Source organism: Macaca fascicularis, chromosome 2 (assembly GCF_037993035.2).
Source record: "Macaca fascicularis isolate 582-1 chromosome 2, T2T-MFA8v1.1".
NCBI classification, from domain to species: domain Eukaryota; kingdom Metazoa; phylum Chordata; class Mammalia; order Primates; family Cercopithecidae; genus Macaca; species Macaca fascicularis.
In genome coordinates, this window is record NC_088376.1 from 185,203,886 (window position 1) to 185,220,712 (window position 16,827).

Consider the following 16,827-nt stretch of genomic DNA (forward strand, 5'->3'; position numbering starts at 1 on the left):
GTTTATGGTGTTCACACCTCAAACAGTTATCGGAGAAGACTCTTACCATGCATTTAGCACATATTCTGTCTCGTTTGTTACGTATGTTTCTTTTTCATCTCCATTGTGATGAATTTGCTTTCTGACAAATGGGCTCAAGATGTAGAGACTACTAATTTTTAAGAATATATCTTTTGTATTAGATAATTAGAATATCCTTTACAAAAAGTTTATATTGAAAAAGGTGTATCAAAACTGTCAGATTTTCTCTTCATGAATTAATCTTTCAGACATTTGCTGGATCAAGAGCACTGTTCTCCTGTGAGTTTAGGAAACCTAGTATTGGCACATCGATTTCTTCCTCATCAGCGAATTATAATGGTGAATACGTTTGACTGGTTTTGATTGACTACTAGCATAGTATCTATCATAGAACTATTTTTTTTGTGAATAGTCATTTTGTTGTTTTTCCCAAGTGGCATAGCTCCTTTCTTAATAGATGAATTTGGTTTATCTAGCCTGGATTTTAATGTTTTTCACTTTTCCAAGGTTTATTTCCTTACCACCTTTTTTACTGAACAATAAGTTATTTAAATCTTCACATCATAGCATTCTGATAATGCTGCTATTTTTCTCACTTTTCTTTATTCTTATGTGGCTGAATTTAGGTTTGCCTAAAAAAAAGGGCCATTTCCTTTCTTTGAACTTCCCAGTGAATTCTCTGAAGGAACTTGTTCTTATATTCTATTTATGCTGCTATATGTAGCTTATGCTATGTTAGTAGGTTATTTGGTTTTGCTGTGTCCCCACCCAAATCTCACCTTGAGTTGTAATAATCCTCACGTGTCAAGGGCAGGGCCAGATGGAGATAATTTAATCATGGGGTGGTTTCCCCCATACTGTTGTCATGGTAGTGACCATCACGAGATCTGATGATTTTATAACTGGGAGTTCCCCTACAAATGTTCTCTCTTGCCTGTCACCATGTAAGACGTGACTTTGCTTCTCCTTCACTTCTGCCATGATAGTGAGGCCTCACCAGCCATATGGAACTGTGAGTCAATTAAACCTCTGTCCTTTATAAATCACCCAGTCTCAGATATGTCTTTATTAGCAGCGCGAAAACAGACTAACACATTTGGTTTCATGATTTTCTACCTAAGTGCCTGTTTTGTGCCTAAAGCAGTCAAACCCCCTCCATTTTTAGCTTGGTCAAGCCTTAGAGAAAAATTGGGTGCAAGTAATTTTTCAGCTGAGACCCAGTTGAACTAGGGTAGAGTTAGTGTAAAATGCATTTTACCACGTATTGCATCTTCGCACAGTGTCAGCCCCACCACCAGTGACTTGATGACAGAGAATCCTGTGGTAGAATTTCAATGGATGAAGTTTTATTCTTCAGAATCCAAGAAATCAGTAACATTTTTCAGTGTGAGTCCTTTTATTCAGTGCATTGGTTATTATATAATTGAAATTAAAACTTTTCATTTTTTTTCTTGCTGCAAACTTTTTACACCAACCCTTTAAGAGACAAAGTGAGTGAAAGTTCTGAGTATGTTTTACTAAAAGGTTAAGCATAATCTCCAGACAAATCTCATTTACCCGTGTTAATGAAAGTACTTAAAGGCAGATCTCACTTGTGTTAAAATATTTATTCTTAAAGTTGGACATGTTCAAGGCTTAAAAATTAACTTCAAAAAGTCAAGCCAATTCACAAACACCTAAATTAGGTGAAGGTGAATCTCTCCCAACTTTAAAACACACATTAAATACCTTCCCCTCATGCTGCTTCATTATTTTTTATAATTATCTCCATGTTGGGTATAGGCTAATGTCTTCTTAGACGGATGGAAAATTTGACTTTTCTCAGAATTTATGGAGAATAACAGAGGTTAAGTGTTAGAACTTGGAAGAGGTCCTATGAATGCAAAGTAAACAGAATTAAGATGTTAACAGAACTGTAATTATGCAGATTATATATTGTCAGTAATGAGGCTCTGTATTTCAACAAAGAAAGTACTTCCACTGAATTGCTGCTGTCAAAGAAACAAAACCAAAATTTGCCATGGATAACACAAAATCGATGCAATTGAAAGTTAAAATCAAGGACTCATAAAATTTTTAACAAGTATTGCAATAAATGATTCTTCCATTTTACTTTGATCTTCAAAATATAATAAAAGAAGTTTACTCATGAGAATTTTTTTTTAAATGTGAACATTAACTGCCATTATATTTTAAATGAAACTTATGTCTTAAAATGGATGAATGTGCACCATAATATATCTTTTAATGTTCTTTTTAGGTAAATAGGACCTCATTTCCATAATTGAGAGCAAAGAGGCTTAGCATTTTCAATGTAAGTTTAAGACTGGGTTGCCTAGCAATATTCAAATGAGAGAGTCCCTCCTCTGGAACTGGTTATAAAACAGTTGTCCATGTGAATGTGTGTCAAACTCAGAAAAGGCAGCGATTTCTTAGCACCTAAATTATAACCAGACAGGAGACCATATAATCAAATGGAGACACAATGTGAACTATCAGTAACTTTTATGCAAATTAATTTAGCCACATAACACTAATTATATATCTATTGTTAGGTATGGACCCTAATCATTCACTAATCTCTCATAAGTGCTTTGTAATCTCATTATAGAATTGGCATGTAAAAACAAGGCCTCAGTTCACATCTAAATCTGAGTTTTGTGCATTTATTTCCTTCTATCATGGCCCACAATACACATTTCTTGGTTTTCATGCCATTATCAGATTTTAAAGTTCCTTTGAAAAGACTTGATACCTGATATATTTTAATTCAGGGCTTACACGCTATACCAGAAAAATCTTCTGCTAAACTCTTGTTGCCTTTTATGCTGCACTGTCCACTCTTGGACAATATACGAGTTTTATTATATGCCTTATTTGGTTACTCTTGGTCTTATCCTTGTGTAGCCATTTATCTGTTCTCAATAATCCCTTTATTTTTGGTTAGCGGTGCAGTAGAGTTCTTTGAGTGGTCTTGGACCAACCCAGCTCTCTTTGCTTTCTTGCTTGTGAAGAATAACAGTAGAATGTGCTGGGAATGCAATATCCTCAGATAGGGAGGAACAGCCTGAAACCTGTCCCGCTTAGGAAACTGAATAGCTTGAGTTAGGAAGGAACTGCATGGGACAGCCTGAGTTTTGTTCCTCTCTTCCCTGGGAGCAGGATGCCCTTTACAGCTTTGCCCAGTATTTCATGTGTCCCCTGAGGTATATAATCCAGGATGGGCTGCCTTTCAGGGTCCCTCAGCTGTGAAAGTGGGGCATTCGCATCAAGACTACATCTTTCCCGTTCAGCTGTCTTCAGCCTCGGGGGACCCACACACAATGGATCCAAGACGTCTGTCCCTTGTTAATTATCTATAAGAAAGAAATCCATTTCACATAACTTGTGAACATGTTTTCTTTCACTGGATTTAGGCAAATACGTAACCAGTGCATGGTGGACCTACACAGTAGCCCAGGATGCAGTGGGCATATGTATATATGGACTCCCATTTCCGGTGGTTGGCACAGTGATGATCTTTGCTATTTTCCTCATGGAATGGGAGTCCTTTTTTGGGACTAATAATTAGCGAAGTTGTTTCACAACTGGCCCTCCAAAGAATAGTGCCTGAAATATGGTAGCTCCATAATAAACTGTGTAAAGTACACAGTGAATGAATATGTCTTGGACCTAGAGCACGGCACGCAGAACACTCAAGTTGAAAAAGAAAATATTAGAATTTCTACTTATATTTAGGTGTAAATCTCATCTTTATTTACTTCACTGTATTTTGAAATGTGGCTAATACTGTCTTATATATTACATGTGTACGATTTTTAAATGGGGCTCTGAAAGACTCACTGTTGGAGGGTAATCTCTCTTGTCACATTGCTTTCTGGTCTGGCTACTCTGGATCCCACGGCCCTTCTGCTTCTCTCCCACATGAGGACCAGTTCAGTACCATACCCAGAGCTGGGCTCGCACTGCTCACCCAATCCTCCCTGACGGTCTTCTTTAACCAGTTCTGATGGCTCTTTGTTGTGATTTGTGGGTCTCTAAATTGGCAGTCATTTGAATGGAAAATGTCTATTCTGCCCGTTTGGATTAGAAAAGGATAGCTTCCATGTAGCATACTGTTCTAAATATATTTTTTTCTTGAAGATTACAAACCTCACCCCGACAATGGCTCCACAAAACCCAACCTTTATCCATCACGTCTTCCTGTTTATAAGCCCTCCTAGCCTCTCTTTCCTCCAAATCCTTCCTGACACAGATTATAAAAACATTTATGGAGGCCGAGACGGGCGGATCCCGAGATCAGGAGATCGAGACCATCCCGGCTAACATGGTGAAACCCCGTCTCTACTAAAAAAATACAAAAAAATTAGCCGGGCGAGGTGGCGGGCGCCTGTAGTCCCAGCTACTCGGGAGGCTGAGGCAGGAGAATGGCGTGAACCCGGGAGATGGAGCTTGCAGTGAGCCGAGATCGCGCCACTGCACTTCAGCCTGGGCGACAGAGAGAGACTGCATTTCAAAAAAAAAAAAAAAAAGTTTACAAATAGTGAGCAAATAACAATTATAGTTACACAGCAGGAGAAAAGTCAAAATCATCTAAGGTAAAATAAACGTTCAAAGAAAGTTATATATAGATACAACTTAAAAAACCTGAATTATACATAAAAATATATATGTATCAAGGGAGTTTTTGCTTTAAAATTATTTTCATGCAGATGTTTTTATAAAACAAAGAATCATTTTCATATAAATGACCATTCTTCCTCTGTATTTTATTATGCAGGGTTTGCTTGAATTGACATGTATCTTCACTAGGTGGGGTTCTAACTATCTCATTCTTTTTCAGAGGAAATGTGAAAAGTGTTTGGGGACTAAGTACTATCAGAGAAAGCTCTAAAATTTATAAACAAAGTTTTGACAGAATGCCAATGATCATTTGGCATTATCTCGCCTTTGAGACAGAATATCTGTCTATTATAATTTTGTTATAATAGAATATCTTCTGTTATACTTTTGCTTTGTAATCTAATACCATTAGCCAGGTCATCTCTAATAGGGATTCTCTGTCTTGATTAACAGCATCTCCATTTAACCAGTTGTTTAATCTGGAAATGTTAGTGCCATCTTTAAATTCTCCTTCTTCCTTACAATTCATATCCAATTAGTTATTGAATCAAAATGAACATATAATGTACAACATATGTTAATTTATGTTATTTCTCTTCCCTCCTCTTTATTCCAACTGTCATTGCCTTAATTAAAGCCATATGACCATTCTGGTTTTTTGCAGTAATGCCTAACTGGTCTGTCTGCTGCTAGTCCTCCCGTCCTTCAAACTCTCCTTCCTTTCTTCGCACTGTTGTCAATAATATCTTTTTTTTTTTTGACATGGAGTTTCACTCTTGTTGCCCAGGCTGTAGTTCAATGGCATGATCTCGGTTCACTGCAACCTCCGCCTCCCAAGTTCAAGCGATTCTCCTGCTTCAGCCTCCCAAGTAGCTGGGATTACAGGCGTGCACCACCACACCTGGCTAATTTTTTTTTTTTTTTTTTTTTTTGTATTTTTAGTAGAGATGGGGTTTCTCCATATTGGTCAGGCTGGTCTCTAGCTTCTGACCTCAGGTGATCCGCCCACCTCGGCTTCCCAAAGTGCTGGGATAACAGGTGCGAGCCACCACGCCCGGCCCCAGTAATATCTTGTAAGACATGCATCTATATTTGTTATTTCCTGTTTAAATAAATCAGTGTCTGTCTCCTAGTTGCTATACCAAAACCTTCAAATTTCTTGGAGTGCCACTCAGGTACCGTTACAATTATTCCAGGAAAATTGGCCCCTCCATTGCCCATGGCCCCAAATTTTCATCAATATGCCCATTCACTTTTTTGCATTTCCATGTCTTTTCTCTTTCTTCTTTCCCCATCTGGACTACCTTTCCTCCACTTGTCAGCCTAATAAATTCTCCTAAGATTTGGTTCAAATTTTGACCTTTTGTGAAGCCTTCTTCAAACTCTGCTTTTTGGTACTTCTATACTTCTTTTTAAGTCTCCCATGACAACACTTAATGTATTGAATTGCAAGGCAGCATGAGCCTTCTACCCTATCAAAGTATAAAGTCTTTAAAGGCAAGAGCTTTACTATTTTAAGTGCTGAATGCCCGTGTTCATTATAAAGTCAAACCTCTGAACAGTAAGTAGTTCTGAGACTTAAAAAAACACTTGATTATATTATTTGCCATTTAATTGATACCTTCTAAATTCAGAGACTTATTTCTTAATCAAGACATAATTTACAGCTTTTCAAAGATAGTTTTTAGAGTGTTAATATTCTGGTTACCAAATCTGCTATTTAAGTCTGGGGTCCAATCTTAATTTTAAACAGCACTGTCCTAGGCCTCTTAGTCTTTATAATCACCTAAGACAGAGTCTGGCTGTTAGATTTGATGCAACAAAACTTACATATGCATAAAAATTTCAGTAATCTGCATTTCATCAGTATCTTACATTTAGTTATAAGCTTACCATTTTAAAAAGCAGTTAAAAATTATTTTATTATATTTCAAGTCTATCTATATAGGCTTACTGCCACAAAGAGTCTAGTAATTTCCCATTATTTTATTTTTTAGTAGACTGTATTTGTTGCAATTTTTATAAATAGTACATTTTGAATATTTATATAATACTTTTAAACATTATTCTTCAGCATTGGAAATGATGTGCTTAATGGAAAAATTTTATATTCATTGTTCTATAACTTCAAAAGTTGTTTTAAGTTATAAATTTGTAAAGATAAATGAAAATAAAGACCTTGAGAGAAGTGAAAATAATTATGATATTTCCCAATTTAAAAATGGAGTTGAAAATACTGCTTTTTCTAAACTGAACAAACGGTTTTCAGAACTGATAGACTTATTTTTATGAAGCTTTTTGGTCAAATTAAAAGATCAATAGATAGTGCTACACGGCTACTTTATATATCAGACAATGAGAAATTAATTTATTTTCCTTAGAACTATATTTCTTTGTTGAAGAAACTGAAAAATATCATTGGTAAATTAATAGAGAACATTTCTACAAAGCAAATATAGTAATGCATAAAATATTCCATTCACAATATTAAAGTTGCATTTTATTCTGGAGTAACTGAATACAGCAAAGTTTCAAAACAACTCATAGAGCATGAAATAAAAAGGAACTCAATAATGAAGCTGCATCTTTTAAAATAATGTATAAAGTGAGAAAATGAGAATATAATAAAAATGTTTTGAGTAGCTTTAATGACTTCTTTTTCATTGAAACTGACTGCCAAATGAGTTAATGGTGAAGGTTTGTTTAAAAAATAACCAAATATAACTTTACAAATTAGTAGCTTGAAGATAGCACAACAAAGACTTTGAGACCAAATTCCTCAAAACAATAACCAACGAGATCAATGAAATGACTTGATTTAGGGCAGTCAGAAATATTTACACTATTCATAGGACAAATTGAAGTGATACAATTTGTGGATGACAGTTTGGTTCTAAAGTTTTAAACTTGCATTTCTGCTCACATTTTCTCCAAGCATCATTTAGGAAAAGGTTTAGAGTGTACTTATATATCTCCAAAGAAACCCATATTGTTCATTCTAAGTATGATCAGATCATTCAAAAACATTTGGAAAAAAAGTCATTTCATAGTCACTGGTTCCTCACTATTACTGAGTTAGTAATTAATTATACATTTTAGATACACAGAACTCTATTTAAAGAAAATTATTAAATCATCAAAGATACTTCAGCCCATGTTATAACATCCAGTCATGACATGGACATTAAGCATGATGTTAAAGTCCCAGTACGACGAAAGAAAGAAAACAGTCAAGTATGAAAAGTCTTTGTTTTCTTTTTTGTTGTTGTTATAACCTAGACACCCAAAGCAAATACTTCTCAATTACATAACGATGTCAAATTAGCAAAGTAATAAATACACAGAAAATTAGGAAGGCAGAAACAGAATTACTCTAATAACATTAAAAACAATAAAAGTAAACAAACTATATTAAGAAAGGGCATATAAACTTACAGTTGTCGTATAAGCAGCTTCTGGATCATCTTCCAGCACTCTGGAGAGACCAAAATCAGAAACTTTGCAAACTAAGTTGCTATTGACCAATATATTCCGAGCTGCTAGGTCTCGATGAACATAACCCATATCAGAAAGATACTTCATGCCGGACGCAATGCCTCGGAGCATTCCGACCAACTGGATGACTGTGAAGTGGCCATCATGCTTCTGCAAGAGAATCACAATTGTTTAAATTGACTTATTTTTAATGCAGTGTGTGCGTGTGTGTATTAAATAAGATCCTTACATGTAAATCAAATGAAGATAAGCATCAAGTTTGGTGATCAATGACTATGTTCATAAGGAAAAGTAAGAATTTGTTTGACATTTAAAGAAACGGGAAAATCTAACTGGAAGTAATGAAGGACAACTAAACAAAGGACAGAAGGAAATCAACCAAATTAACTCTCAGAACAAAGTGATTTCAAAAACTTCGGTAATAGGAGAGAACTAAAGTAAAATAAAGTAAGAGCAAAGGCTGCCAAAAAAAGGCTACCAAACAAATAGAATCCACTTTCCATAGTCGTGAGCTTTGAACCAGCTGTACAGCTGGGTAGAAGGGCAGCAAAACCAAGGACTGTATAAAACCCGTATGATAACTGGAGATACTGTGAAAAACAGTAGTCAGGCCAGGTGACTCAGGAAAAAAAAGTGATGGTATAAACAAGAAACAAGTATAGGAAAGCAGCAGAAGAATGAAAAAAGCACAAGCAAACAGAAAATAAATAGATTTTTCCATTTTATAGGGAAAATAGAAAAGTTGTTGGCAATTGGCAGAAAAATGAGACTGTTTTAGCTCCTGGTTGGAAGGATTAGATTAAATAATGTGGAGAATGAGTCAGGCATGGTGTTAGTATCAATCCCATCAAAGTAATCGATCCCATCTTATTCCCTCCGCCTTAACTTTAAAATAATGTTTTTATTTTAAAGAGTTAAAAAATATCCAATTGTTATCTGAGCAAAATGTATGCACCAACAAGACCAGATACAAATAGTATACAAACAGTACCCTTGAAATTAGAGGAAATAAAAATAAAAATATTTTAAGTTTTAAAAATAATGCATACTATTCTACCTAGTTATTTGGAGATTGCTGTCTTTAATGGAGTTATAGAGAAAAATGAAAAATTATTTTTTTATACATCAGGCAACATTTATTTGTGAATGATATTAAAAATGAATAGCAGGAGATTGTAGGGCTATATTACTTTATGCTATACATTAGAAGCACAAATAAGAGAAACTTAAAAACTTTAAAAGTTAAAGCAGTTTTTATGAATACATATCTAATTTCAAACCATAGTGCAGCTTCAGGACAGAGACGATCTGACCCTAGCTGTCATGGTGACACAGTCTCCTATACAATGATGATTCATTGTTCAGGTAAATGAATAAGCTTATACTACAAATGAAATAAACTTTCTCTTGCTGTATCAACTTACCTGTCTGATAGCTCTCTGATAATATCTCCCAACTCAAGTGCAGAGTAAGGGCAAAAAGCCCTCTCTTAAAAAAACACTCTTACAGCAAGAATATCCATTTAAGCAGGTGCTTCTGTATAATTAATGTATAAAGGATGACCTAGCAAAGAAAATCTTTGGTGTTATTAGCTCTTTATGTTTCGAATCCATCTTCTTAGACAGTACACTATTAGATGAAATCTGCCTCTTCTATCATGTACACTACCTACCATTCTTCTATTAGGAATCTTGAAACCTTTGAGTGGAATTGAAAATATAAGTTCTTTCGGCCTAGAATGAAGTACACTGAAGTTTAAAAGTTGGCTCTTTTACCTATTCAAAAATGGAGTTGCCTCCTATCACAATTTTTGTCAAGTAGAATTTTAAAGTAGTAAGGAATGTTAATGGGGCACCTGAAAACTCGAGAGTCTGTTTCCTTATCTACACGATGGGAACAGAGTTATCTAACTCAGAATTGCAGGGAGAATCACATACAAAGCAGACAACACAGCTCCTCGCTTAATTTAATAATAGTTACTATTTAATACGTCCTTGTTATTACTGTTATGTGTTTTTTTTTCAATTTTAATGAGTCAGAAAATTCCCTTCTCACTTTCCTGAAAAATCACTTCTCAATATATGCTCCTACAAATATGAAGAGAAATAATTACTTAAGACCGGGCTGAAATTTAATGTTCTATCTATGTTGAGTGTGTCACAAAGCACCAATTTGCTTTTTAATACTTTTATTGAAATATAATTAATGTACCATACAATGTATCTTTTAAAGTATACAATTCAGTTTTTATGTTATTCATGGAGTTGTACAGCTATCACCAAAATCAATTCTAGAACTTTTTCATCATCCCCTCTGAAAAGACCCATCTTTACCAGCAATAAGTCCTCACTTCCCCTAACTCCCCCCACCACCCTGGGCAACCAGTAATCTACTTTCTAGCTCTATCTATTTGCCTGTTCTGGGTATCTCTTGAATGGAATAACACAATATGTGGTCTTTTGTGACTGTCTTCTTTTACCTAGTATGTTTTTAAGGTTCATCCACCCATAGCGTGTTTCAATAATTTATTCATTTTATTGCTGGATAATTTCTATTCCTTTTGTATATTCATCAGTTGATGGAGTTACTTCTACTTTTTGGCAATTATGCAAGTTATTTTTAAAATTAATCTTAAAATATTTTTGTCACTAACATTTGAAGATTTAGATTAACTGCTTTCATGTCAATCATCATGGTAATAATGGTTCTAATAATGGTAAGTGGTATCATTTAAAAAACAAGATTTTGGTGTATTAAAACGATCTAAACTACTTTCCTCATGTTCTTTTATAGGACTATAAATGTAGGATATTTACTTCTAATCCATTGGCCAAGACATTCTCAGGGGTCCACGAGGTTAAAATTATTTTCATAATAGCACTAAGTACATGTTTTTGCATTTTTTCATTAGGTTGATATATTTGCACAAATGGTACAAAACTCTGATGGGTAAAACTGCAGGAGCCTCATCAGGAATAAAGTCAGTAGCACCAAACCAAACTATACTAGTATTCTCATATTCTTCTCTGACACAGGCATTTATAGAAAGATGGAAAGCTAGTGTTTCTTAAGAATGCCCTTGGTGAAGCAGTAAATCTTATGAGTTTCATTAAATCATGATCTTTGATTACACACTCTCAGCATCAATACCTCTGAGGAGGAGAAGAAAGCAGGATTGGGCAGCAGCAGGTTACAGTTCAGTGCCTTCACCCAAAGGCCTTTGTCTATTTTATGGGATGTTCTGGATAACTCCTCAGAGTTGGCTCAAACTGAGGAAGAAAAAGACTGGGCCCCTGTCCTGCTACATCAATCACTGGATTCAGGCTGCTCGTGTAAAGGGGTCATGGCCTTGGGTGAGGTAGCTTTCTTTAGCCAAGGGCATTCCCTAGAGAGGGATTTGGTTAAGTAAGGGCTACCAGCTTCCCAAACTCTGGAAGCTGTAGGAATAAGGAAGCTGATCCTGTGACCCTCCCAACAAAGTTCCTGCATGCACATCTTTTATAACCCTTCCCAGGGGACGCAACCTGTGTTATTTTATCTCCCTATCACTACAATCATCTGTTTATCCTCGATCCACCCATCTATCCACTGGTCTATCTACTGTTTATAAAATGTGGGCTTGATGAAAAAAAAAAGCTCTAAAATTAGTTCTATATGCTTTTGGGAATGCGTATCTTAATTTCTTCCACATTACTGTAGGAGAAAAATAGCTCACATTCATTGAACACTATAAGCCAGTCCCAGACTAAGGTTTTTACAGGTATTATTTTATTTCAGTCTCTCAATATTGATGTGATGTAAATGTAGTGATCATCTTGTAGATGGTGAAACTGAAGGACAAAAAGATCTAATAACCTAATAAGTGGTGGAGTCCGGATTTAAATCCAAGCAATGACAGAGCCTGTATTCTTATCTATTGGAGTTTTTGGAAAAACCAAATTTTACATAACGCTGGGCTAGTTTGGGCAGCATAATTTGGCAAAATAAAGCAATGTATAAAGACCTCTAAGATCATTTAACCAAAAGCAAACAAACAAAAACACTGCAGATAAATCAACAAATGAGGATCTATTCACCTCTGTCTGGCTGAGAGGAATAGCCTCATTTATTCATACATGAGGTATAGCACAAATCTGTTTCTCTACAAATGACACAACTCTCTTATTCAAACAAAATCTATATTCCTTTTTTCTGGTCTTCCTCAACATAGCCTTCTCAAGTTTGGTTTAGGACATATTGGTTTCCTTGAATATAGTAGATGGTTAATAAATGGTGACAGAATTAAATAACTTTTGATCCTATCTTGTGGTGCAATGGTTGTTATTGCTATATTGTTCCTATCGTCTCATATAAAACAGACTGTTTTCTTAAAGTAGGACACGGGTATTATCCCTTTTATGTAGCAGTTCTCTTACAGCATCCACTATATTGCCATGCATTGTGTTAGCACTCGATAAATATTAATTCCAATTGAATTGAATTGTTTATGAGGGGAGGAGAAAAATGTGAGAGCACTGAGATTTAATATTTTTGGGCTTCCTACTGAAGATTAATCTAAAAGAAACTATGAATTTTTTTTATGACATATGGTCTCTTCCCAGGAAGGCAGATTCAAATGAAAGAGAGTGAATATGGCATATTTATATACTGCATCTCAGAGATTAGTAGCTAGAATTCAGTTTGTCTTCATCCTCTTTTTTTTTGCTCTCTCAACCTGACTGCTGAGAAACATGGAGTTTATCCTAACTGACAGAGAGGGTGAGCCTGATTGGAAGGGGTTTCTGAAAGCTATACATAACAATGCCTGCTGTTTCTAAAAGCTGCAGAGCTCCATCAGACTCTCTCAGACCCCAGAGCACAGCATCCCCCAGATCTGACAGTAAATGACATGTTGCATTGTCTGTGCAGTAACCCCAGCTCTTTACGATGGTTGTCATGGACTGTATCTACATACACTTCAAGCCTCCCAGTGTCCATTCATCTTAGGCTGAGCTCAAGTACTTAGACTGAGGTTAGGACAAACATAGGATCTGAGTGCCAGGCTGTCCTGAAGGCATCACATTACTGTCTAACAAGGTTTTCTGTGAAAACACAAATCTTACCCTTTGACTTGCTTTAAACACTTCAATGATTTTCAATGACAGAATAAAGTGCAGTGTCTTAGTCATGAATACAAAGACCTGACCCTTGCTCGTATCTTTAGTTGCATACCCTTATTCTGCTTTATTTTATTTTATTTTATTTTATTTTATTTTATTTTATTTTTGTATGTGCTCTATTCACCCCTACAACATGTTGTTTTATATCTAACGTGCTTTACTTACACAGTTCCCTCTTCCAGGAAGGTCATTCTAGTCTTTGTCACCTGAGTTTTTTTGTGACACGTATTATCTGTTCCAGGAGGTCCTTGCTGAATCCTCAAGTTTATTCCTTCTAACAACACTCCCTGAGTATCATGTGGGCCAGTTATTATAGTTCTAGGTGCTAGGAGTCAATGTGGGAAGCAAAACAGGGTGATTTGAGAGCGATAGAGAGAGAAACTTAGTCCAACTTGGGTTTGTCTCTAAAACAGATCTCAAACCTCGGCTAAAACCAAATATGTATGTGTTCATCTCTCCCACTGGATTGAACATGATTTTGAGGACAATGAGCATACTTTGTCTTGTTCACCCTTGTAATCCCAGGGCCTAGCACCTTGCCTGAAACACAGTGGATATTTACTAGATATTCACTAAATTGAACTAAACTGAATTCATTTATTTTTCTCTTAAAGGAGTGAAGCTTTTCAAACTTTCAGTATGTGGTAAGATATTTTCTAGAAGTATTTTTAATGGAAAGTCATATTTACTGTAGTGGATTCTCTGCAAAGATCATGAATGAACAAGAAGTACTAAAGTGTTGACTACACTTGCAGCCGCTCCATTTTTGAGGGCAAGACTCTGATTATGACTACTACCAAATTTTTATATTTTTGCTGAAGAGTGAGGAAAAGGGAACTAAATATCTTATATAGATATCTGCTATATTTCTTTCTAGATCTTCAATGGAGAATCACTGATGTCAAGCCCACCAACCAAATAGCTTAGAAACTGTCAAAGATGTATGGACCGTTTTAAATCACTGCCCTCAAACTTTCTTGCTGAAAAATGTGCATTATTAAAGCAGATAACTCTGGTGATTCAGTGTCCTAAAAAGGTTAAATATGACGGCAGATGACACTATAACCAGTAGATGATAAGCTGCTATTCTTGAGGAGAATTAACAAAAATTGCATGTCACTGATTCTATAAACATTTAGAGGATACACTTCACAATGTGGTGTCACGGGTACCTACAATAAACAAATTTCACAGATTCCTCACACATCTGATTCAATAAACACTATTGGATAATGACAATTTAAGCTAAAAAAAATGAAGTAATGGAAATTTGGTTCATATGTATATGAAAAGCCTTTTTGGTTCACGAACTATGAATTATAAGAAATGACACTAGCCTTTCAAAACAAAATGACAAAAATAGGAGGCTAAGTGGAAGCCTTGTAAAATTATTAATTCCAAACCTTTGACTTGAGTTATAAAACGGCTACACAGGACATTTACCTTACTAGATGGTTTATAAAAGACCAAGGTACGTAAACACTGGACACTTTAAGCCTGTTGTTCTGGTTTTTGTGTTGCTAGAGGTCATTCTCAAAAAAACTGGATGTCAGAAATGCATGGAGTTCATGAGAGACAAAAGATGGGTGTCTCTGAAGAGCCAGAACAACACAGAGGATCTGACTTCTGGGGTTCAGATTGTCCTTTGCCACAAAAATATCCTCACCCATATTATCTGCATGTTTCCACTTATTTTTGTTTTGCTCTCTGAAATTCCTCTATTAAAATATTTGTGGAGTTTACAAATGCAGGAAAAGATGAAAAATCATCTGGAGGAATTAGAATAGTATTTGTGAGTCACATACTCGTATAAGTCAATCTAACCTTATATCCAGCTAAGATTTGTGCCAATGAGAAAATGGAAACTGAGATTAAGATGGGATGAGACTCCAGGTTACGGGTGATTTTATAAGGTGGAAAAAGACCTAAACTCAGGCAAGAGGGGATGAAGAAGTGCTACCACATGTGAATTCTTATAATAAAAGTTTTATCTTTGAGGATGTGGAAGGAAGACATGAAGAAATAGGCAGATGACATAGAAAAATTGCCTTAAAAATTTTGCCCAGGGCAAGTCATGTAGAGGGAAGGAAAACACACTTTCCACATTTTGAAGGAGACTTCCAGCCTCTTTCCTATTGGACGTTTCATCTTTCAGCTGTAGTCTGTGTTAAAGAGGCTTCTATAAATCTGCCTAGGGACTTTAGCAATGTCTTTAAAAGAAATATTTATGGAAAAATGCATTTTGAGTTCTGAACAATTGATTTATAAACGACTTCGCAGAAAACAGTCCTTGGAGGATTACTCCTATAACTTAAGTTTAAAGTTAAATTTCAGTTTTTATATGTTTCTAAATCAAAAAGGTGACTATACTATGACTTTTTAAAATGATGTTGAATTTGAAAAAGAAATGTTTGGGATTATTTATAAAATTTGAAGACACGAAATCACTCTTTTTTAAAAAAATAACCACCAAATAAATAAGTAACTATCTCCTTTTTATTGAAAATTGTCTTGGTTCTTGTGGTCTCCCCAGTTGAAAATCTTATTAGACTTTAACTTAAAAAGAGCCTTCAAAGCTCTTTCTCTTGTAGTCATCATATATTTTGAACTTAAGCTAGGCACAGTTATCTTTTTAGTTGTAGTTGAGAGAGGCCACAAAGAGTAAAATCAGTAATTTCAATAACAAGAAAACTAAAAATGTCATCTCTAATACACTAAAAACCTAGGAAGAATATAAGTAGATATGGATTTATGAAACATGGTGTTTGGATTTCAAAATTACATGTTAAGAGCTAAAAATGAATCTGAATGTAATATAGCTGTAGCTTACAAAGGTTACTACTGAATTTGCTTTGTTAAAAATAACTTCTGCTTAGGTTTACATGAAAGTAATATATACTAGTTACTGTGCTACATTTATACAAACTCAAAATTAAATTTAAAGTTATTATTTGGGGCAGGGTGTCACAGAGTGCCATCATCTTGATGAAGTATCATTAGAGTACATCAGAATAATCCAGGGAAGTTTTTGCAGAATACATATGTGTGTGTCTGCATATTTATCTGGTAAAGTCTCTCGAAGATGGTGATTCTGGTTATTGGGCATGGTTGAGAATTATAAATTTAGGGTTTAATATTCAGTTCTGTAAATCCAATATCTCATAAATGATCCAAACACAGAGATAGGAGTGACCATAGAGGAGTTCAGGAAAAATACATAGAATTTCTTTATATATAAGTATAATTTTAAATTATGTACAATCAAAAGATCAATGTCAAGTTTCATATACAAAAGAAGAATGAGAATTATAAATTACAATTTCATGGTATCAGTTAATACAACGTTTAAAGAGGTATATTCATGCTATTGAATATTGCTGCTCAAACTCCTAATTTACAAAAAAAAGTTCACTCATCCATACCATATGCTTGGTTCTAAGCACACCATGCTCTCATATATGTGCATGTCTGATGTCACATTATTTGTAGAATAGTATTTAGCATTAAGTTGGCTCAGGTGTAGTAAATT

At 35.1% G+C, this 16,827-nt stretch overlaps 1 protein-coding gene across 7 annotated transcripts in view; it reads right to left on the bottom strand.

The window, feature by feature from the left end:
- EPHA6 (EPH receptor A6) overlaps positions 1-16,827 on the bottom strand; it is a 930,448-nt gene that overhangs the window by 96,731 nt on the left and 816,890 nt on the right. For all 7 annotated transcript variants that reach the window (XM_065539279.2, XM_045385337.3, XM_005548367.5 and 4 more), the window contains one exon: positions 8,080-8,289. In XM_065539279.2, the coding sequence (XP_065395351.1) occupies positions 8,080-8,289 (210 nt within the window). The remainder of the gene's footprint in view (positions 1-8,079; positions 8,290-16,827) is intronic.